This window comes from Apteryx rowi, unplaced genomic scaffold, assembly GCF_003343035.1.
Source record: "Apteryx rowi isolate R43461 unplaced genomic scaffold, aptRow1 scaffold_26, whole genome shotgun sequence".
NCBI classification, from domain to species: Eukaryota; Metazoa; Chordata; class Aves; order Apterygiformes; family Apterygidae; genus Apteryx; species Apteryx rowi.
The window spans coordinates 3,698,512-3,722,212 of record NW_020448974.1 but is presented as its reverse complement, the minus strand read 5'-3'; the positions used below and the strand labels follow the sequence as shown (position 1 = coordinate 3,722,212).

The window sequence follows — 23,701 nt, the reverse complement described above, 5'->3', positions numbered from 1 at the left end:
TCTCTATTCGGACTGACCGGTGAGCTCTGGGAAATGTTTCCATATAAACTAAAGCCACATCCTTAATGTTTTCCCTTGACTTGCCAACATAAGCTACTCGCTGTCGAGCACAACAGGGTTTCTGAGTGTGCTGTGGGAGCTGGGGTGCGACTGCTCCTCCTGGGCTCTGAGACTGCTCCCGTTCCCCAGGTGTTCCTCCTCGCTAGCACCTGCAGCGGCGTCTAATCCACTTGGGGGGGAAGGCACAAATGTGATTTGGGAGGCAAAAAACCTTCCCCCCCCCACCTTTAAGTCTCTTTCTTTCCCTGTGTTTGCTGGAGGCCAAACTCGCAGTAGTATAGAAAAGAAATGCAAATACTACAGTTTCCAGGTTCTTTGGGGGTAAGAAGAACTTGACCAGGGCTCCTGTAAATGATCAGAGTCCGTGTGGGCAGAGCTGTCACCGCCTAGGACAGCGTGCTTCCCCCGGTCCGCACGCAGCTCGTGCTGGACATCCCTCCTGGGGGCCTTTCCCTTCTTGTCCCCCAGCGGTGGTTCGCAGCAGTGCCGAGCCTGCCGGGAGCTCTTGTCCCCAGCGCCCGCAGCACCTACAGGCAAGTGTGATGCAAGTCTTCTGCTGTTTACTGTGTACCCAGTTGGGTGACCTTGAGGCTTGTCAAGGAAAACAAGTTACCGTGTGAGCTCAGCTGCCTCCTGAGCCGCAAACACTAGTTGCAAAGAGCATCCTGTAACTTGGACTTGGTTAATTAAGGAATTGAACCGAGAAGCAGATGCTAGGACTATGCCTGAATTAAGAGGCTTAAAATAAAAACATTTCTTTCCGAGCAGCCTCCAGTTCTCCTGGACGTGGTCTAGGCATTCAGTTGTAATATTGCTTTGGAATAATTTAATCTCAGCTTAACTCTGATCCTTGGTCTTAAGGCTTGTGTATACTGGGGCATCTTTGGGCTGCCTGTTTACTATGAGTTGCAAATCCGCATTTCAAGCGCGTAAGGGATGTTGTGGCATCTGGCCCCACGGTTAGCCATATGGTGCCCGGGGTACAGCGGTTTCAGAAATTTTGTCACCAACTGTTCACGCCAACGTGATGGTAAATGCTGTTGCCTGTCATGTCCTAGCGCTACCTTCCCTGGCACTGTTGCTGAGAAGGGGCAGGTTTCACACGGGCCAGCTTGAGAGTTAGTCCCAGAAAATGATCCCCAATAAGAGTTTGTCGTTTTCTGCCTCTCTTCCTGTTGCTGCTGTTCTGACTTTAAAAATGGAAAGAGATTGTTTCATCTCAAGGCTAAGACTTCTCAAGAGGGTAAGTTACGTCACGTTTGTTATCTGCCATGCAGATCATCTTTTAGGCAAATATGAATAATTTTTTTCTTTTTAAGTGTATACCAGCTTTTTTTCAAACCAAGGGCTGCAACACCCGTGTGCATCTTGCAAAAGCGATGTGGAGTTGACCATAGCGGATTTCCACAGCAGCCTGTAAGCTCGGCTGCCTGACCTCGGCGCGGCGCCCTGGGGAGAGGCTGGCGGCTGGTCSCTGCCTGGGCAAAGCGCGGGCCGTCCCCACGGTTAGCTGCACGGGRAGGGCTGCAGCGCCCCTTTGCAAAGCGTCTGGCAGCTTGCACAGTCCAAAGCATTTCACACTGTAGATGGTGAAAAACATGACCAGAGACTGCTCTTCCTTTTTTTCTTCAGATAATTAGGTCTCTCTCCCATTCTAGCTGGAGTGGTTACCTTAGGGGTTTCTAAGTGACATTTGTGACATCCTCACAGCGTATCAGCGTGGTGTGGTGTCACTTAGCACCTTTTTTAATATGCAAAAGAGAATGGAAACTGTTTTGTGGTTCTGGAGCTAAAAGTGCTCTGAGCAATGTTGGGAGGAGGTGGCAAACGATCGGCAGGTTTTATTCTGAGCTCTGCGACTGCTGCGCTGGCCCAGTCGSCGCTGAAAGGGTAGAGAAGGCGCTGCCTGGCCCCGCGCTGCAGGCTGGGATCTTCCTCTCCTGCGAGAGGATGCTCCCTACGCTGAGCCTCCCTGAGCCTCCCGTGGTGACTGGTAACTTATTACAGCCAAACAGTGAGAAGCAGCCCAGGGAGTGATGCGATGTGACTTCAAAGCAATGGGAAGGAGACTTTCCTTTTTCTTTTACTTTCTTTGGAAGATCAAATTAGCTGTCTGCTGAAGCCTCTTGATGCTGAAAGTTTCAGATCAGGAGCAATGACCTGTGAAAAGGAGCGCTTGGATCTAGACCCTGGGCGTGATGAGGTCTGGCACGTCTATTAGGGCCAATTAAAGTGACAGGTAGCAGAGCGTAAACACTGCCGGCTCCTGCCGTTCCCGGGCTGGCTCCAGCCTGCACACCGCTTCTCTCCGTCGCGTTGGAAAAGGCACGTCAGTTTGAACCGCCTCTTCAGAGCACAAAGCAGCCTTTGAAAACCTCCGGGCCCGTCTGCTCGTGTGCTTCAGCGTGAACAGCTCAGGAGCTGAAGTTTAGTCTTACAGTCAAAACTTTGCGGTGTCCTTGAATTGCACGATTGTACGAGATACAAATGTTATCTCAGGTGCAAAACAGCGGCTGGCGGTTCGCTGCCGGGTATTCCTGCGCCTGCCCTCTGCCTGGGGACTCTTGCCAGCTTTCCCGGATGCTGTCCAGCACTTGATGCTGGATTTGGGTCTTAGGAATAAACTCGCCCCTAGGAATCCCTTCCACTACCTGCAGCGGGAGTGTGTGAAGTTTTGCCTTAAACTGAGCTACAAATATTAGGCTTGAGTAACTAAACAGTTGGAGGAAGCTCTTGCATTGAACAAACTGTAATTTGAGGCCCTAAAATAGCTTTTTATTTGAACAGCTTAGTAAAATAACCATTCTCTGTACAGTGATCTTAAACTCATTGAGAGATTTTAAACTCTTGGCTATTTTGGGAAACTCGCTGTCCTTTTCGCGCTGAAATAGGAGACAACTAGTTTCGACAACTTCCCTCCTCTTTTCCTCCCCTCCCAACCCTCCCGAAAGCTCCTCTTCTGCCCGCGGCTGCAGCCGCGGGGTGAGAGCCAGCAGCCGACGGGAGCCGTTCAGCAGCCYGCCGCATGCTGGTGCCAAGCATGGTCTTACCGAGCACTTCTGCGTTTTCCTCTGGGCGTAGATCAAAGGATAGATCAGCATCTCCCTGCCTCTGCTTGAACCAAAAAGGAAATGTGTTGTGGGGAGAAGCTGTTCTTAAAAAATATATATATATATATGTATGTATATAGCCTTCTGGGTTAAAACATGTAAACTTCTGTGCAGGAGCAGTGTCCTTCTGAATCACAGTGGTGAGAAACGCTTCCCATCCTCTTCACTACTCGCTGATTAGGAGAGCGCTTGCTTTCCAGGACCGTGGCCCCCTAAATGGAGATGAGGGAGCCCAAGATTTTTTTCCCTGGTGCATGTGTAGGGGTAAGTAGCATCTTCTCGGAGACCACCGAGCCCAGCACGTCTCCCTACGGCACCTCTTCTCCTCCTCTTGTGATGAGCTGATCTTTTATTTTATTTTTTCTTCCCCCTGCACTTTTGCTGGGAAGAGGCTGGCAGGGCGGGTGCCGGGACCCTAAGCTTGCCTGCATCCCACCACTAATGGATCTGGCTTGTCGAATGGGTGCAGGACTGGGGTGACTGGTGAGGGAAGTGCCGTGGTTGGCATATCTTCAGGATCGCTCCTGACCTGGGAACGCCCAGCAGGGTCACTGCAGGGCACGGCAGAGCTGCGGGCCCGCACCCACCCGACGCTGGCACCGTGTCATGCCGCGTGGGAACCGCTCCCTCCCAGCTCCTGCGTCTGTTTGGCGGCTGTGCAAGGGCCGCCTCTGCTTACTCACCCGTCCTCAGTGCGGGTGAGGCTCCAGCCACGCCGTCGCCTCTCTGGAGGAAGGGAATTCAGCAGTTCCTGGGAAGTGGCCTCCATCGCTGGATGGCAGGTGCATCTACAGAGCAACCTGTTGCTGAATATTCAACAGTCGCTACACAAGCGGCTGGCCCGTTGCCTGTGAAGTGCTCGGAGATATCTTCAGCATCCGCTTCAATAAAGTGCAAGGCACTTACTGCTACCACAGCTAGGTTGTGTTGGTGGTGCTTTAACATGATATTCTCTTATTTATTTTTTTAATGGGAATCTTCAAGATCATAAGCAGCAACTTCATCCTTTTTGACTCAGCCAGCAAAGAAGGGAGCAGCCTTGTAGAACTGGAAACGCAGTGATTCATATTCAGATTGTCGGAGCCTCTTTCTCTTCCTGGTTTAGGCCTATGCACGAAATGCACACTGAACACAAGTGACTCAGGATAGAAATGTCTCATAATCTTTAACATACTGCTTAGACTCAAGAGATAGCTCTTTCAAGGCTAGCTGAATAACACTTGTCCTTGCCAGCCTCTCATTTGGTACATGCAGTACTATGGTTATCTAAACTATGAAGGAATGAATTGAAAGGTAAAGTTTTGCACTGAGTTTTTTGGGTTTTGTTTTTTGTGTTTTTGGTTTTTTGAGTTAATTCCCTGAGGTGTGGTCTGTAAGCAGCTTGTGCTGGATGGCAGCATTGGAAGTATGGTACTGCACAAAACTGTGATCGCTCTGAACAGTTACGGATCTAAATATCTTGTCGCTGCCGTCCGTGATGTATGGATGCCTGTGTGTTGTTTAGCAGTGCCGTGCCCCGGTTCTGACTTCCTGTAGTAGCTTCTTAACCTGCGTTAGTTCTTTTGAAGGGACTTTGTCTGTTTTCTTCTTCTGGCTATTTAGGCTATGCAAGGAAAACTTTCTGTGATCTGTTAAATGTGCAGTTGTGACGGTTCCACTGAAGACTCTAGCTCCACTGAGGGAGCTGGAGGGAYGTGGGTGATGTTACGCAGGGCCCACGCGTTACAGCATTTCTGTGCACATCGGGGGCTTCCTTGTGGCTGCAAACACTGCGTTTTTACCAGGGATTCTTCACTCCCAAGCTCGCTCTTACAGCTTCACTGCTAAGCACGTCGTTCCCACGTACAGAAAGCAGTCCTGCAGGCTCAGCGCGGAGGCTGTCACCGGTCCTGGCTTCAGGCATCGTGCTGAAGCCGTAATCATTAGCATGGGCTGCGGGAGGACCCTGGGCACTTCGAGCGTGCAGAACCAGCGGGTGCAGCTGCTGGAGCTGAGCCTTCCCGGCGGGGCTGCCTTTCCCGTGCTCTTGCTCCGAGAGGGCTCTTTGGGGCTGGGCGCGTGCCCGAGTGGGGGTCTTCAGCATGCAGTTTGGCTGCCCGGTGCTCGGGCAGCTGAGACGTGCTCCCCAAACGCACGACGTGTTTGCACCGGTCTCTGGGGTGGACGCCGGGCCTGCGGAGAAGAGGGGGGCCAGCAGCCCGGGACTACACGCACCGCGTGGTAGTCTGCCCTCCCGCAGGCAGAGGCCTGGAGGTGGCTGAGGGGAATGTCCTTCCTCCTCTGCTCCAAGAGCATGGGCTGGCCGAGCTCCTCCTTCTGCCCCGTCCCCTTCTGCCCCATCCCCACCAGCCCGTGGCTCCCCGCAGCACGAGGGAGGACCAGCTTCCAGGGGGACTCCAGGGCTTGCAGTGAAGAGTTACAGTAGCTGTAAAGCAGGTGTTCAGGCTCATGATGGGTCACTGCCCCAAAGAGCTCGTCTCTTTTTTTTTTTTTTTTTTTTTCCATGGGGCTTGGAAGTGGAAGTTCAGGAGCAGAATAATGATTGCACTTCAAAAGGAGACTCCGTGGTGCTAACCAGCCCAGATGCAGTGCCTTCCGCGCTGCAGCTATAAATCAGTGCTCTGAGGTAAATATGAGAAGGTTAGGTAGCCAAAAAGTGGTAGGAAAGGAAAGTGAGCCCTTCGCCTTTAGAGATGACGATGAATATTTAATTGCTAATAGACTTTTTTTTAAAGAGCCTCTAGGCTGCTATTATTAGAAAAAGCAAATGCGTGATGTTACCTACAGGGAGCAAAAAGGGAGTTTTTCATGCTCTTCTTGACCTTTACTTTCTTGTGTTAATTTGTTTAATACCAGTGAGATTTGGCTGCTGTAAAGGCTTGCTTAAGCGCAGACTTCTCTAAGACCTCCAGAAAAGCGATGCTGATTGGGAGGTGGGGCTGGGCAGGAGCTGTTTCTTCTTTTCCCTGCTTGATTTGTGAACTCAAATCTCGGGGATCCTCCACCTGCTAATTTGGATCAGACTTCTACCAGCTAGTGCACTTCCATAGTGGCAGTCAGGGCTTAATTGCATTAAACTTTTCAGATCTCTGCTCCGAGTATGTACCTAAAGATCCAGGCACCGCTGGTAAAGTGGTCCTTTTGACTGTTTGGGTATTCATCAGTTAAATAGGTTGTGGAGGAGCAGGGGTTCTTCTGAATTCCTTAAACCTCGATACGCAAGGAATTTGCACAATCATATAAATCAGTATTTCAGGGAAAAAGTGGGAGATGAGACCTGCATTTCTAGTAGCAACTGCTGCAAATCTTAAAAAGGTGCAGCTTCTGGCTTCATGCTAAGGTGAAAAAAATACTAAGAAAAATAGCTGTCACCAGCATGGGACATCACCAGTTGTGTAAAAGGGGATCTTGTCCTCTGGGGCTCTAGCAAAGCTGTGTCTGCTGACTCCAAACTGGAGCTAGTTGCATGCTGGAGGCCACAGGGGAAGACCTGAAGCTACGCCACGTGCTGAAAGCGGTGTCTCTCCCGCAGCGTTGCCGCATGCGTGCTCACGGGACCGGGAACCTGCCGTGGCACGAGGCAGCCGGCGCCATGGGACTGCTGGGGAAGGAGGGAGGCAGGGTGACAACCGGGCCTTAACGTGAGATATTTCCGTGAGTGTAATGCTTCAGTACCTGGGCCAATAAGCTAAACCTTAAATGCATGGTTGTCTTAACTTGCTGGCAGTAGTTCCATTGGAAAAGTGCACGTGGAGGTAGCCAGTGAGGCTGGGAGGGGAGATGTGAGTCACTGCGACTGCAAGACTCGCTGTGTAGTCGCGAGTTCCCTGTGTCCCGCTGGATGGGAACCGCAGCGTTGTGTTGCCATGTATCAAACGGAGGGCAGAGAATAAGATCTTGGGCTTAATCTTTTTCAGTTAAGAATTTTTATTTGTCCCTCAGGGGCAAGAAAATAGAAAACAGCTTGACTATTGTAAATCTTCATGGGAGAAGAAGAAGAGGGAGGCGACCAGCAGCAGCAGCGAAGTGTTGCAGTGCTGAGAATGGCATCTTAGTTTAGTCAATGCTTAATCAAGACATGTGCTTCCAGGAAGCAGGAACAGATGGCTTTGGGTTTTTTCTGCTCTCTTATATCTTTGGTTGTCACCAAGACATACCATAAATGTTTTAACACCTGCCAACTTTCTTCCCTTCCCCCTCCCCCATATAGATTTTACACACACAGACATGCACACCCTCAAAAGATCAAGTCAACTGATACACTTACATGGCTTGCTTTTATGTAATCCACAGTATTAATACATAGGGTAACTGAGAACTGGTCCTATGATTAGGTTCTTGCAAAAGATGCTCCTTTTTAGATTAAAAAAAACAGTGAGGATATTTATTACTTCCACTGCATTTGGAGAGTAAATTAGGGCAAAACCGACTATGTTTTATAATTGGGTCTTGTGTCCGTCTCCTATGGAAGAGACAGTAAGTCAGAGATGTAGTATTCAAGGCCTTATGGGAGGAGCAGGCTACCTCAGAGGCTTGCAGGATCTGGCCTTTGTAAAGCGGGCCAGGCATTTTGTTTAATGGCTTTTATTTCATGTCAGTCATGTTTATCTGGACATCCAGAGAACTAGTTATTGCTGCTCTTGTTTTTTCTCAGCTGCCTTGGAGGATGATCTAAATTGCCTCTCAATTCTTTTTCAGGGCAGTGAAATCCAGGACTGTGCCTACTTGGACAACGAAAGCGCCTACAGCGAGTTGGAGCTCTTTCCTGATGAAGACACGATGACTCTAGCACAGCAAGAGCTTCACCATGAGTCTGACATGGACAGTGCTATTGAGAGCGCTCAGAGCTCAGAGGCCTCCGACGTATGTCGGAGCGAGGAAAAGGATGGCATGCTCGGTGGCCTCTTCCTGCCCGGTGACAAGTGAGTGGTGGTTTTGCCCCTCGGAGGCCCTATTTTGAAGCCTGTGTCAAAGGACAAGGGAGGAAGAAGTCTTTATTTGGCTAATCCCTCCTGTGGGAGGGCCTGAGGATGGCTGAAGGATTAAAAAACCTAACATCCATTTAAAATATAAGGGAGATGGATGTCCAGGTCCTGTAAGTGGCTTAGACAGTCTCAGTCCTGGCTCCTTCTGGCCCATTTGGTGAGCACCCCTGGGACTTGCATGTTATGTGTTGAAGTAAAAGTGTTGGGCTGTCCTTCCCCAAAATGGATCGCTTTATTGCCACCACCCCAAATTTAGGGTCTTTCTGTGTTCCTGAGCCCTTTATGTGCTGGGATTAAAATATTAATCTCCTGCAATGCAACACGACATGGGGAATGTTGCTTTAGCCTTTTGTCCATCAAGTTATCTGAAGATGTGGGCTCTGCTGACGTGTTTTGCTACTCCATGTGCCAAGTTAATTCTGTATGTTTCTAATTTTCCATGACGTTTAGTGTGCAGCAGTAACTTGTGCTTAACACAGGGTGTCCTGGCATGTGTGTGTATAACCCTGGCTTGCTATTAACACAAGAGTGTCTCTGTAACCCTAACTTTACTCTTCACGGAGTACGGGGGCAGAGGGGGTGTAGTACTGGTAAAAGCCAACCGTGGGTGGAAGGGGTCAACTTGATTTAATCCTGCTTTGAACTGAGTTAATGCCGTACCACAGGACAGAGCTCAGCTAGGCCTGCTCCATAGGCCTCTGCCCTGTCTTCCCTATTTTTGACTTCTCATCTTGGTCTGTGCCCCTTGAGCTTCTTTCCCTTGCAAAGACTGGCCTCCTTCCCTCTTCTGGGCTGCACTGGGGGCTCTCTGCCTTGTTCCCAGCCTCCTCCTGAGTTTCTCTGCCAACTGATTTCTGGCGCCTTATCCCACCAACAATCCCAGAGACTTTATCAGGCTATTTCCTGTTTTCACCGGCTCTTTATCAAATTTGTCTCCTTACCCTGCCATTCCTGGTTTCTCTAAGCACCCATCCTCGCAGTGACTGACTTTCACTCACGTTGCTTTTGAAATGAGTATCTTTCCTCCAGCCTGAGTGATTCAGGCTCTTGCGGATGAGGGAGGGCACTGTGCGTCCTGTGCCCTCCAGCTAGGGAGCCCAGGGCCGCTAAGAGCTCTAAGTGTAGAGCAAATCTTCCTTTATTCTCCGAGGCCTACTCAGTTTTGGTAACTCTTTGGGGAACTGTTTGGGAAGCTTCATATTTTTGTACTAAAAGAGGTAATACAGACTTCAACCTTGGCCAAACCAGGATACCTGCTTGTTGAAGAAGGGGGTAGGTTGTGTACCAGGCACATGTCAGCCCTCTGCAAAGTCATACTCTCAAGAACAGGAAATAGTTTTTAAGCTTCCTTCAAAAAGTGTTAGAATGGGAATAACAGCTGCTTTTGGCAACTCCCTTGAAAATGACTGAGCAATTTCTAGAAAGTTTCCAGCCTTAGGCTGGTTGTGAGTTCAGGATCCATCCTGAAACATGGACTGTTTCAACCCAAGTGCTTTAAAGTTTGGCAAAGCTTATGACTAACCACAAATTAAAAGTTCTGAGGAACATTACCAGGTGGGTTCAGCAGTGGTGATTATTTGCAGTGTAGCTGCCATAAGAAAACATGACTTTGGCTGGACGTCTTAGCAAGGTAATACATGAGAGAGAAAACTGCTGAGCCCCAGCCTGTTGGCAAGCAGTGCTGTTCCCAGGCTACACTGAACATGGGTTTTATTGACTGTATACGTTATCACCCCGACTGAGGACTGGTCATTAGCCTCCCTCCCTTGTGGGAGTGTTGCAAGGAGCTTCTTCCTAGACTGGCTTTGTGTAACAGTATTGAGATGAACATAGCAGTTGCAGTTACACAGATCATAGCCACCCAAAATCTTCATCAGCACATAGTATGCCTGTGGCACAGCAGCTCTTTTATGAATAGGTGTTCCTGTGATACGTTTAGCTTCTCACTAATCCATCTCCCAGCCAGGGAGCCTTGTTAGATAAGTTTGATCTATTTCTAGTATGAGCATTCTTTTCTTCATCCTTTAATAATGTGCCAGGCTTGACTTGCCCTAATTTTTGTTAATGTGAATTAGATAAATGAATTGCAGGTTATAAATGGATCTCATCAAAACAGAAGAAACAAAAGAGCATACATTTGCAATGTTGGCAGGCTTCGTCTTCTACTAATTGCTTTGGAGGGAAGAGATATGCAAATAATGCTTGTGCCATCCGCCAAAGGCACACTGCTGCATCTCTTGTTTACAGCTCCCGAGCACAGTRTTACAGGAAGAAGAGGAATCTTCCCATCTCTGGAAAGCACAGGGCATGGTTAAGAGGCTCCAGGTAGACTCAGAAAAGAAGCCTAAAGCATAATATTGCTGAGCCACTGAAGAACAACCTCAGTTGGGAGCTACTGCCTCACAGCTCAGCCATTGGAGTAGAAGATACAAGCACAGTGCAGTGAAGCTGAGGGATTGAAAAAGTTAGCCCAGTGTACCAAGTTTCAGCAGATCAAAGTCAGCTGCCTTGGCTGTACTGCGGAGAGTGAGGAGGGCTGGATTCTGCTCTGCAGTAGGAACAGTGTGTCAAGGAACTCCAGGGCTTCACAAAATTGAGTGTGTATTTTGGGCCTTAGACCTGTGTTTTTCGTGGGGAGTAGTTTGTATGTAAGAACTTGCATGGGCATTTACTGGCTTGTCTATGTGAATAGCTTACTGAGGTGGAAACCGAGTGGACCTGTGTGAAATGCCTGCCTCTGCAAGACAGCACAGGACRTGACTGCAGCGTCGTCTGCACTCTGAGCAGAATTACCATGCAGTCCCCTGCAGCAACCTTACTTTGTTGTGCTAGATAGGATGTGCTCAGACTGCTCTGGCAGTCTGCTTGCTGCTTTCCTAGAGTGCCCAGCCCTGCTCATCTCCTCACCTGTACATCCCCTCGCACTCCGAGGGCAGAGTCCTGCCTGTTTGCACTATCTTTAGGTATTCTTGTGGTGGTAAAGTGGCCTTTTCCTGTGGCCCATATCTCTTCTGAAAGGCTCCTTTGTGTCATGATGGAAGAAAGGGCAGGGACCCAGTCTTGGTTAGGTCACATCTACAGTGATTCTCATTTCCAGCTCATCTGGCACGTGGTGAGCTGAAGTTTGGTACTAGCCACACAAAAAGAGTGGCTGGAGCTCACAGGGTGGGGGGAGAGGGTTTGCGGGGGTTACTGGGAAACTCTGACTGCAGAACACAGTGACTGCCTCCATCTCGTATGTGTCTCTCTCACTACCCCGTGCATTTTAGAGATATCTGCGTGGTTCCTGTGTTCAGCACAAAAGTCCCGTAAGCAGTGGTATTCACCACTGTGTGGAAATGATGACTGAGGACTGTTGAGGCACACTGTGAAAAGTGAGATCGTTTGTGTTGATCCAAACCTGTCTTGCAGGTACCTTGCTCATAGGTTCTCATACTCTTGTCTTTCAAGGCACTATGTCAAACACATCAGATAAACATCACTTGAGGGTTTTTTTTGCACAAAATGGGTTACAACTTCAAACGAGGGGTCAAGCAGAAAAGGTGGAAGATCCCATGTGAGGTGAGATGCTATTAAATTTGGCCTTCCAGATGTTTTGACCTCTTGTTTCAGGTCAAGCCCTCACAACCCTTCTGCAGCATCTGACCTCTCCACCTATTCCACCGCCTCTCTGATCAGTAATGAAGAACAGTTTGAAGACTATGGGGAAGGAGATGATGTGGATTTTACTCCCAGTAGCCCATGCCCTGATGATGAGACCAGAACCAACGCCTACTCTGACCTTGGCTCATCTGTATCTTCCAGGTTGCTCCTTATTCATTAACAAACATTTCTTTTTTCCCACTTTTTTGTTCTTCTCTGAGCATGGGTGGCCATCCCAGAAATTCTGCTGGTTACCTAGCCTCATCTTAAAAGCAAAATATTTTTAGTTCATGTCTTGCACTCTGTTTGACAAACTACATCTAATAATCAAGGATATCACAAATATGTTGTTTACGATAACTAGTTTTGGGTTCCACTGAAATAACTGCTTGTAGATATTTCTTTCTATTGCAAACAGTAGGTTTCACAGTTGGGGGCTAATATTAGAAATTACCTGCTGAAAGTAGGAAACCAGCTTAGCACCTTGCACTAGCCCTGGTGCAGTGCAGGAGAAGATCTGCAAGAAGGCTGTTTCTCTTTAGTKTTCTAATACTGCAAATCTTAAGTAATAACCTGTAAGACGAGGTGCTGCATATGGGCAAGGGTGTGTGTGGAACAACCACCCGTATTGACCTCGAGTGTCTTGGAGAACATAAGCGAGGGGCTGCTCTCTGTTGGGAGTTGGAAATGCCACTGCAGTCTACCAGTTCCTGGATGTGACCTGACTCTCAGTAGCTCCTGTCCTGTGACCAAGTCAGTTGCTGATCTGAAGCCCTTCCCCAAGAAGGGGATGAATGAGCTGGGTTGGGGAAGAGCCGAGCATGAAGATGCTTTAGGATTTGTCTGCTTGGATCAGTAGCATGTGAAGGTGGTTGTTAGCGCAGGGCAAGCTCACTGCATCCCTCTGTTCCGCATGCAACCCCTGTGTGCCACCCTGTGTTTCAAGCGCTCCCGCAATCCTTCCTTGCCACCTCCATCTGCATGCAGAGCCATTACCCCTCTCTGCTGCCCCCTCACGATGATGGCTTGTGTCCTTCATCCCCTGTTTCTTCAGGGCTATGCAGGCCTTTCCATTCACATTCCTGGGGCTCTGTGCACTTCATGCCATGATTGCTCTCTTTTATTTTGGTTTATTTTCCCTTTATCATGCTAAGAGCTACTCTTATCTACTCTTTAGACCTATGTCCACTTCTGCCTTCCTCCTCATTCGCGGGTTCTCTCCACCCTCTTATCTGAGGGGGTTTGTGTCACTTCTTCCTGCTAGACTGCTCTGTTTTTCTTCATCTTCCTGTCTTTCTTTCTCTTGGAGGAAAATACTCCTTCAGGTTGCATGTGAGGCTGTAGTGGAAAGATGGGCAAGATAAGAGGGAGCAACACTGCTGAGGCAAAACATGCTAATGTAGCTGCTCCTACGTGCATCGCATGGACTCTATATATCTTGTGCTCTTCTTCCAGTCCCCCAAATTGCTTCCTTCCACTGTTACCCAGAACACTCCCTCTGTAAAGGCTCAGCTCAGGCAGGTAGACTTGCCCTAGGACTGGCATTCCCAGTCATCACCTCTGAGGTAGACCAGCTGCGGTGAGAGGCGGCATGTTCCTCAAGCCCCTCGCCTGTGACTCTGACACACAGTCAAGAGGAAAACTTGATGTGAGTTGGTTTCTATAGCCAGTAACATGTCTCCTTTCCTGCAAACAGTGCTGGCCAAACACCCCGAAAAATGAGGCATGTTTATAACAGCGAGTTACTGGATGTTTACTGCACACAGTGCTGCAAAAAGATAAATCTACTCAACGATTTGGAAGCCAGGCTGAAAAACTTGAAAGCAAACAGGTAAGCAGCCTATTGCACTGCTTTCAGCAGTCCCCCCTAGAAATGGGACTAACTAGTGGCAGGAGGAGAGGAGGGAAGCACCCTCACCCTCTCTGCATGCCGTCCTGTCTTACACACGTTGTGTCGTTCTTGCAAAACAGTAAGAAATTCAGACCTTGGCATAAAGCCCGAACCAAAGTGCTGTTCCTTATTAGCTAATAAGTATTTCTCTGACTTGGGTTTATTAATGCTGTCTGCGCCTTAAATATTTTAACCAATGAGCTCTTTGATTGCTGAGTGGGAATGCTGTATCCAGGAATTCTTCCCAGGAAGTGGGGTCTGCTGTGCTGCTTAATGCAGATCTACGGTTAGTTACTGTTTCCTCTGGTTAGGAAGGAGTGATCTGGCTTATGTATCTAAACTTAGCCAATGTGTATAACCTTATATACACCACCCATAAAGCTGTGGGTCAGCAGAGGAACTTCATTCCAGTGGGATTTTCTTTCTCCTAAAGGAAATTTGGCAAAATAATAAAACCTGGAACTAGGGCAGAAGTGATTTGGGGGGATTCTTGGCAATTTCAGGTTTTTTTTCCTTACGTTTCTATCCCCATCACTCCAACCACTTTTAAACTGTAGAGAGTGCTCGGAAAGGATCCAGTGCTTCCAACAGTCACTGCCTRGGGTTTTCTAAAGGAAATCGTTTGCTGGGCTTCTAGCTCCCCCTAGAAACTGAATGTAAATCCTGCCTGTCTGCATGGTCCCTGGCACAGAGCACAGCTGCCACCTCCTCTCTCTTGGTGACACAGCGACATAGTACCTGCTGTGAGCAATGCTGTCGCTTCTCCTGCCGTAGCAAGGAGCCTGGTAAAACCCAGACCAAGACTGGCTACGTCTTTGGTAATTTTGTGAGTGAGGCCGTCTTTTACCTGGCTGAAAGAGAGCAGTGCTCTGATAGAGAGCTGTGTGTCTGCGTGCGCTCGGAGAGATGACATCCTCTTACCCGAGAGGTGCAACTGTTTGGTTTTTTTTTTTTTTTTTTTTGATTTGGTTCTAGTGCTTTTGTCTGAAATCTGGTCCCTCCTTTGGATAATACCAGTCTTTGGCTGAGAAAGGAAACTCTAAAAATGGAAAGCATCTCTATTCCTGTGGTGAATTGGGAAGGATTATGGGGAAAGATAAACTTCCTGTTTATAAAAATCATCTAAAACCTGGGAATCCAGAATAAACATCCATCACTAACTTAGTGGCCCTTTGTGACATTTCTAATGTTAGTTTCACTCTGATTCACGTTGACAAATCTCTGCTAAATATAACAGTATTTCTAAATCCACTTGTTAATGATCACAGTAATAATGTGGCTCCACTCATGTTCATGTTCTTATTAACTTTGTAGTTTTTGATTAAGTTGTCCAAGAATATTGTTCGCAGAATCGCTTTTTTACTTCACTAAAAAAGTCAGTATTATATGTTTCACTGTGCAATTCAGCTGCAGATTAAACTGAGATTGAATCCAACATTGATCAAATAAGTGTTTAATCCCTATATCATTCCTTCTGTATCCATGTAGCCCTAACAGAAAAATATCAAGCACAGCTTTTGGAAGGTAAGAGTTTTAACTTTCTGTTCTGAATACTTGGGGTATGAGCTGTAACAATTCCTAACTGGGGGTGGGGGGAGAGAGGAGGAATAAGGTTAGCAAAACAGAAATCTGCAAACGTGAGTTTTCAAGGGAACAGTCTGTACTTGGATAGGGCTGCTACAGAATGTAAAAGTCACTGTGAGCCTTGGGGCAGGCCCCTGAACTGGAAAGGGCAGCTGTGCTAAGAGAACAGTTGCTTCCTTGTCTGTCAACTTTCTCCCTTTAAACTGCCGTTCCATCAGTCCAGGTATTGCTCCTCTCGGTCTCATAGCTTGGGCCTTTTTTTGTTGTTGCTGAAATGCAAAGGAAAGCAAGAGCATCCCTTTATAAAAGGGTGTTTGTACAAAACTATAATCTTCCTTTGACTGAGTAAAGCAGCCCTGAGCTGGGGAGGGCTATAAGTTTCAAAACTATTTTAGAYGTCTCCAGTCTTACGTATTCTGAAACTATTCTGTCGTGGGAGCTGCTCGAGATTTCTTTTTCTCTATTTAAAGAAAGCTCTTGATATATAATTTCCTAGCTTAACTGTACCAGCCAGCACAATGTGGTGACCTTATCTTAAATTTCTAATACAGCAAATACAACTTGGTACATTGTGTGAATAAGGCTAAGTAGTTTTTAAAATATGCTAATGCTGGTGACAAATCCTGTCAAAAGCAACAAAGAGCTCACGCCCTGGAACTAATGTCATTGATTGTGCTCAGTATGACTTCATTTAGCTACCAGTCTCTTGTAAGACTTATACTTAAGCAGTTGTAATTGTCACTGAAATGATTGCACAAATTTTAGCACAGGATGTTCAAAGTGCAAAGCCAGGGTAAGATAGTATACAGATTCTTCCTCCTCCTTCCTCATCAAGCAAAATCACTATCCTTCTGATCTTTCAGGCAGCTCTTCCACAATAGTAACTTCAGCAGCAGTAATGGCAGCACAGAAGACCTGTTCAGAGACAGTATAGACTCCTGTGATAACGATATAACTGAAAAGGTGAGGAGCTGTGTGCATTGCAATAATGTACCCAAATGAACTTCTGCTGGAGATGTGCATCTATTGATGAAGCTCTCTTGATCACAGTTACCAGTTATCTTAAGTAGCTCATTCAAAATGTCCAAGATATCCCATTAAGATCATGACTCTGCTTCACAAAAATGCCTTAGATCTGTACTTCCACGGTTCTTGCACTGTATTAATGCCTGTTTACTGTGTGTTTGCATTGATCAGCTTCAAGGAAGATGCAAGTTTTGGGGCACTTGGAATCTGAGAGCCTAATTTCTGCCCCTGGCTTTGCAGGGAAAGGTGGCTTTGCTATCCTTTAGAAAGGTTATCATAGCTAAATGCTAGCTAGAAACAGTGGAGCGGTGTGTGAAGAGAGATTCAGGCTGTCTCAATTCTTCCCTTCCACTTCCCTTTCCAGGTAACRTACCTAGAGAAAAAGGTGACTGAACTGGAGAACGATAGCCTGACAAATGGTGATCTGAAGTGCAAATTGAAACAAGAAAACACACAGCTAGTTCACAGGTAATAAAGCACAGAGCCAGTTCTCTTTATCATGTCACAGCAGAGCTAGAACCAAGCTGGGGGCAAGGAACTTCTCCATCTAAAATACGACCATGTCTTCTGCCTTAGGCTGCCAGACAAGTGAGACGGGCTTCATCTGAGAAGCCCAAATGAAATAGGGCTGCCTTGCTATATTTACAGCAAGCAGAGGCCTTCCGAGCAAGTTCCTTAGTACAGAGATGTTGGTGACTTGTGCAGATCAAGACCTTCTGTTGTAGGAGAGTTGACCCACATGTTTATTAATGTGCATAGCAAGAGCAGAAGACTGATGATTGCTGGTGGAATAGTCCAGCTTCTTGGGACTGGGAATGAAAGAATAATAGATGAACTAATGCTACTTAATTCTATGCTCATTGGGAAGTTTCTTGCCAGGAGAGATGGTGAAAAAATACAGAATAAAGGAGTGGGGAGGAAAGAGGAAGGTAATGAAATTGTACACGTTATATTAAAGTAATTTTGAAGCCATTGCTGAAATGAGACCTGGTTTCCTTAGAGTTCATGAGCTTGAAGAACTATTGAAAGACCAAGAGACATCAGCAGAACAAACCCTGGAAGAAGAGATAAAGAGACATCGAGAAGCCTATAGCAAGTATGAAAAAGAGAAAGGCACAGAAATTGAGCTGCTAAATACAAGGTAACAAACTTGTTGGTGCCACAGAGAACAGAGCAACTGTTCTTTTCTTCCTCTTTCCTTTGCATGTAAACATAGGCTGTTCACAACCAGACAGGGCATAGATGGTTACAGCTCTACAGAGTGGCTGCACAGTTGCATGCAGCATGCATGCAATTAATGCCCCAAAGCTTGGAGAATGGTTTACATTAATGCTGTAATCCACATAGCCAATGTAGACAGCTTAGCTGGATTTTTGGCATGGATTCGAGTAGGGAGTTGTCACCAGCTGTGCCAGACACTTGTCTCTGCATTGGTTCCTTCCTACTTAATTCTCTTTAGATACCTGTTGTGATGAGCAGAAGAACCTGAGAGTCTGTGGCATTTTTGGCCTTAAAAGGACAAATAAACCATCAATAATTTACAGTAAAGATGCTAAGATTAGAAAGGTTTTCTTGTTTATTCTATCAAATGCAAGTGAAATGACTTTTCAGAGCATACTTTTTGCACGTCTTCCTTCTTAGAGACATTTGCTGTAAGACTTCCCTTTTTGACACAGGGTTCAGCAACTGGAAGAAGAAAATRGTGAGCTGAAAAGCACCGTCACACGACTGAAATCACAAACGGAGAAATTAGATGAGGTAACTAAACTCCTGAGTTCTGAACATGTTCGTGATGTCAAGTGCAGTTTGACAGCAGCTTGATTTGTTTAAAAGCAAACTCATATGGTGACTGGCCCAAATTTTTTTTAACTGGCATTCCCTAAACAGGGAATGTTAATGAAATTAGAACATTGGTCATCTTTAGCAACAAACACCCATGCTAACTTATGACCAGCCATTTCTATATAGTTGCATTACATAACTGAGGATGACTCATGCATTTTCAAGCTAGCTGTGAAGTTCCCCATCTATTCCAGGAAAGGCAACGCATGTCAGATAGGTTGGAAGACACTAGTCTGCGGCTGAAGGATGAGATGGATTTGTACAAGAGAATGATGGACAAGCTGCGACAGAACAGACTGGAATTCAACAAGGAGAGGGAGGCCACACAGGAAGTAAGTGTGAAAAGGGATGTCAGGATGTCAGGCAATTGCATGTTATCTGTATGGGAGCCCATCTGAAAAAGAATGGGCAGAGCCATGATCACACAGCATTCAGTTAATGTATTACTGGATTGTATTTTTATGGCAGGGGTACCCCCAGGGTGATGGATGCTGCAAGAATACCTAAAAAATGGCAGTCAGTGATACAAAGGGATTTAAACTCTTTGAAAACTTAGTCTTGAATGTGTGCCATAACATTTACCTTACTAAGTTTGCCAGGGAAATTACACCTCTCAGACACCAGGCTTGGAGATCAGAGCTGCTTCCAGCTTGTGTGATGGTTCTTAAGTGGCCTTTCCAAAGAGCAGCGGGGGCTATATTGTAGGAATTCCAGCCTTGAACAGGACCACGGTGCTCCTGTTGCAGTGTGAAGGCGCTGGTTATGCAGACTGGGGAGACATGACCTGTGTGCATCTCCACAGCTCATCGAGGACTTGCGGAAGGAACTGGAGCACCTGCAGCTGTACAAGCTGGAATGTGAGCGCCCGGGACGCGGCAGAAGCTCTTCATCCAGCGTGAGTGAATTCAATGCCAAAACCAGAGAGGTGGAGATGGAGCATGAAATAAAACGGCTGAAGCAGGTGAGCAGGGCAGGGGCCTCTCRAGCTGTGGGTGAGTCCCAGTGAACTGTGCAGAACTGCTCTGAAAAATGCCTACAACTGTGACCCCTACCACACTCCCTTTAGATTTTGTCCCCCCTCCTCCCTTAAGTGGAAGACCTGCCTTGCATTTGTCTAGGACTTCTTTGCACAAGCAGTCTAGGTTGTGCACGTAGGGAACACCTGCAGTTCAGAGGGGGAGGACTTCTCACTGGTGGTAAGAGTGTTACTTGTTGGCTTGCAGCCACTGTATGTCGTCCAAGCTACCTGTGATGATATATATGTTTTTTTCTTTTTTTAATTAAATCTTGCAGATAGAACTTAAAACACAATGTTTTGATCCTTAAATAGGAGAATCAGAAGCTTCGTGATCAAAATGATGATCTTAATGGACAGATTTTAAGTCTTAGTCTTTATGAAGCTAAAAATCTCTTTGCAACRCAAACAAAAGCCCAGTCCCTGGCTGCTGAAATAGATTCTGCATCAAGAGATGAGGTAATGCACTGTTTTTTCATCAAGTACTGCTTCAAAAAAAAMCCTAGGCTTTTCAATGCAATTAATTGTCAAGGTGAACTACCTGAAGCTGGCAAATGAGCAACAGAAAAGTCTGCTTTGTTAGGAGTTGGAGACTGTTAGAAAAATGGCTTAAATCTAGCAGTATTTTGGGTGCTCCTTTTAACATCAGCTCATTCATTTGTCTCCCTCAAAAAAGTGTGTTATTGGAATCTCGACAGACTGTTTTACAATGGATTTATTTTGTGTCTTCTGTCTCACAGGGGATTGTGTGCTGTGGATCTGTCCCTTTCATATAGAAATAATTGTAGCCAGTTACTTAATTTTTTACTCTGCTGTAGATTTAGTTCTAAATTATTTCAGTAACAAGCTTTCACTTGGATCTAAGCTTGAGATAAATTCTCCCTTTGGCAGAGTCAGATTCTTGGAGAAAATATGTAGTATGCAAGTGATAAGCTGGTCAATGCTTTGGAAAATATTGTAGGAGACCCATTTGCCTGTGGGCTGGAGTCAAGCTGGTACAGTGTGAAAAGCTTCCTTCGAGCGCCAGGACAGATCATGAGATCAGGCCGATGGAGCTGTAAGAGCTCCCAGAGAAAGAGGCAGTTAGTGATGAAGGACTGTAAAAGGGTTTGTTTACTTCTATGCTTTGTTTATTCTGAACAGAACTTCCCATTTCCTCTTTAAGAGGAGTCCTGAGCAAACCTTTTTACCCGGTCTGTACTTGAATGACCCCGTTAGCCTGAGCCCCTGGGCAGCCCCGTGGAGTGAAGTACATACTTGAGCTTCTCACTGAACCGGAGCGCTGTGAAGAAAACCTGTTTAATTGTTGAGCTCGGAGTAAAAGCAAATTAGGTTTTTGCTGTTGCAAGGCAAGTCTTGCCCCGCTCCCTCCCCTTTCTGAACCTTGTGGCCCTGGCTCATGCCGGGGGTACCCAGCGCTCCCCCTCTAAAGGAGGAGGGTGCCCTGCAGCTGCAGGCCAGGCTTGGTAAACCTCATAGACCAGCTCGAACCTTTTCCACTGCAGTGTTTCTCTGTATAATCAGAATGCAGGTAAGAGACTGCAGATTCGGGAGCGGACTTTGCTGAAGGCTAGTGGAAACAGATGCCCAAATCACATTAACATAAGGAGGAACTGGGACTCTAATTCTCCAGGGACACTTTGGAAGACTGGCATTAAAGATGCTGCATATAAAAAGCAAGGTGTCCACATCTTTGGGGGCACTATGAGGCCTTTCGGAGTGCAAAGGTCTAGTGAAACATGCTGTGTATTTCCTGTAGAACTAATAACATAGAGCATAGGATATACAGGGGGTTGTTCTTGAGAATGGATTGTGGGGTTTTGGGGGGGKGKGTGTGTCTTTTTCCAAAAGATAGTGTATTGCTCCCAGTCAAGAATATTGAAATCTTGTTCTGTTCACCAGCCTTCCATGCAAAGTGCTTTAGATTTCAGTAGACTCAAAACCATAAAGCTCTTACACCAGGGTGAGGAAGCCAGTGTGGATGCAGGATGGCTTGGTGTGTTAGAAGTTGAATTTTTGGTTCAAATGAGCTGCCAAAAGACTCCTGGTAGTGACTGCTCACCACCTTCCTAAATGATAAAGATCTTTAATATATATATCATTTCTAACAAATGTCAGAAAAGGGACCTGGTAATCCTAAGCAGTGCTAGTCTCTCACCTCTGTCTGAACTCAGGCCATTATGTAAACTAGTGACAATGCTGCAAGAGACGCATAACTCTGAAATGTTGTGTTTCAGCTCATGGAAGCCCTTAAAGAACAGGAGGAGATAAATTACAGATTGCGACAGTATATGGACAAGATCATTTTGGCAATCCTAGACCACAACCCGTCTATCCTGGAAATAAAAAATTGAAGGGAATGGTAAAGGAAAAGCATTAACTGCCTGATACTTCTGCACATGCCACTGGATCTAAACAACACTCTGATACTGTAAATGAATCTATAAATATATATATATTATATATATACACTACGTGTGAGTGTGGGTGCGCGGGTGTGTTTATATGATGTTTGGTACACTGTTATTTGTCATTGAATTGGCTTGGTTAGATTTTTTCCATGCACTTTCAATACCTGTAACAAGATAGATACTGTATATTAATGTAATAACAATATAACTGGATCATGCTGTTTTAGATACTGGACAAAATGACTCTACCTCTAGTTGTAAAGGTAAAAGACAATGGAAACATATGGATGTGACCCTAACTTTAAGAGCAAGAATTGTTCTTTTGTTCTTCCAGGAATTTGGGTACCACAAACCAATCAACATACCCAGGTTCAGTTCCTGACTGGTGCTGGCTGTGTAATTTCCTATTCGATTCAGCTTTATTACTTAAACCACACGTTAGGGGGAAAAAAAAACTTTGGGAGAAAAAGGAAAGACACAAAGTAAAAGAGGAGAAGAGGAAGACATTACAGAATTGTTGCTATATGTGTAAAATCACCATCCACTTGTTTGCCACTGTCAGCACAAAGTGCTTTTTATATAAGATCACTTTGGAGCCTCCTTTGGGATGCTCTGAGCCAGCCCGCTCTTCAGCGTGTGTGTGCATGTGTATGTTTTATGCCAGGGTCCCTGTAGCATTGAGGCTAAGAAGTTGTTCAAGTTCTATTCCCCTATTTTCAGGGGTTTGTCATGGGCCGTTAAAATGAATTCTGGGATCCTGCTCCTTCCCCCCCACCCCACCCCTTAGTTTTAAGTATTCCACTGAAGGAACACATTCCAGTTCTTAAAAAACAAACTAAAACTGAGTGAAATAGCCCACTTCAAGGGGAGGAGGAGCCCTTTAAATCACTTGTTGACTCCTTTACCACCCCCTGTGAGATTTTGCAGGCGAGCTGTGAAGAGGACCGGCTGGGGCCTAACACAGTCTTGCAGAGAAGTCTGGTGTGAAGCATCTGGTACCTTTAGGGCAGTAAAAAGTCAGAGCTTGGTCTTGCAGAAGCTGCTGATCCAGACTGAGTACACAGGTGCACAGCTAAAGCTCTGAACGGAGAACACATCCTGATTTAGATGAGCAGTTGTGCAGGTGCTTAACTTTAAATGTGTACTGTGACTGCTTGTACAAGTCAGTGGGCCAGAACATAAGCTTTAAAGTTGAGTATAAGCTTAAATGCTGCCTTAAAGAGGGATGGGCTTCAACATGTGCCTCTGTTCTCCTGAGTTGGAGCCGTGTATTGTAGGACTAGGACCTTTTTAATTAATAATGTAACTTAAAGAAAAAGCTTATGGAATTGACTGATTGTTGAATATTAAATTTTATTCCATGCACTAGAAGTTTTTTAATTAAAAATTTCACACTTGAAACACCTTTTGATTCATGCCGACTGGTAAAGGCAGGGATAGTTACAGAAAAATGGGCCCAAGTAACTGGCTTACCCCAGTGCATAGAAATGTTTCCTCTATTTGAGTACACTCCCCAGAAGAATGTTACAGTAGCAGTGACTGTGCTTTTCTGTGTATTTCTTGCTGTTGGCAGTGTCTTGCCCCTAGTATTCTCTTGATGTATCTTGGTGTGTATATGTGATGCATTTTTCCTGAATTTGAATACATAAAACGTGTATTCAGTTATGGATGTAAATATATATATATTTTTCTGCAGTCTCTGTGCTCTTGCCTTCAGTGATGTCTTACTGGAGTCATGGGAAGGGAGGGGGGAAGTGCAAAAACCAGACTTTCTTGAAGACAAGAAAATAAAAGCAATTTGTTTCTGTGTAATTGCCTTAGGCCAGTGTAATGTGACTGAAACGTCAGAGAATCGAGAGGAATAACTATGGGACTTGGTGGCCCAGCTCACAAAGACTTCTGTAGGGCTCCAGTGCTGTCGGAGAAGTGGTCGTGTTCAGACATCTCAGGGCTGGATTCCTGGGACTCAAGGGGAATCTGGAGAAGGGATTTAAAGATTACTCCTTTGTCACCTGGGGATGATATAAAATGTTCTTTGCTAAATTACAGCAGCTTCTGTCTGCAGAGGAAACAGGTGGAGCACCATGGACATCCCATGCGCATGCCTCTCCCACCCRCTGCTCCTTCTGGACCTG

General features: G+C 46.2%; 1 protein-coding gene across 2 annotated transcripts; it reads left to right on the top strand.

The window, feature by feature from the left end:
* The first annotated feature begins 3,387 nt into the window (after positions 1-3,387).
* RAB11FIP4 (RAB11 family interacting protein 4) lies at positions 3,388-23,410 on the top strand. 2 transcript variants are annotated; one of them, XM_026067474.1, is made up of 13 exons: positions 3,388-3,434; positions 7,869-8,092; positions 11,768-11,959; positions 13,494-13,628; positions 15,177-15,212; positions 16,136-16,235; positions 16,663-16,766; positions 17,299-17,439; positions 17,975-18,056; positions 18,335-18,472; positions 18,943-19,101; positions 19,471-19,614; positions 21,393-23,410. In XM_026067474.1, the coding sequence occupies exons 1-13, from the start codon at positions 3,393-3,395 to the stop codon at positions 21,507-21,509; spliced, it is 1,614 nt and encodes a 537-aa protein (XP_025923259.1). In that variant the 5' UTR covers positions 3,388-3,392; the 3' UTR covers positions 21,510-23,410. The 2 variants fall into 2 exon arrangements, with proteins under 2 accessions (XP_025923259.1, XP_025923260.1); XM_026067475.1 differs by lacking the exon at positions 11,768-11,959.
* Positions 23,411-23,701: the final 291 nt, after the last annotated feature.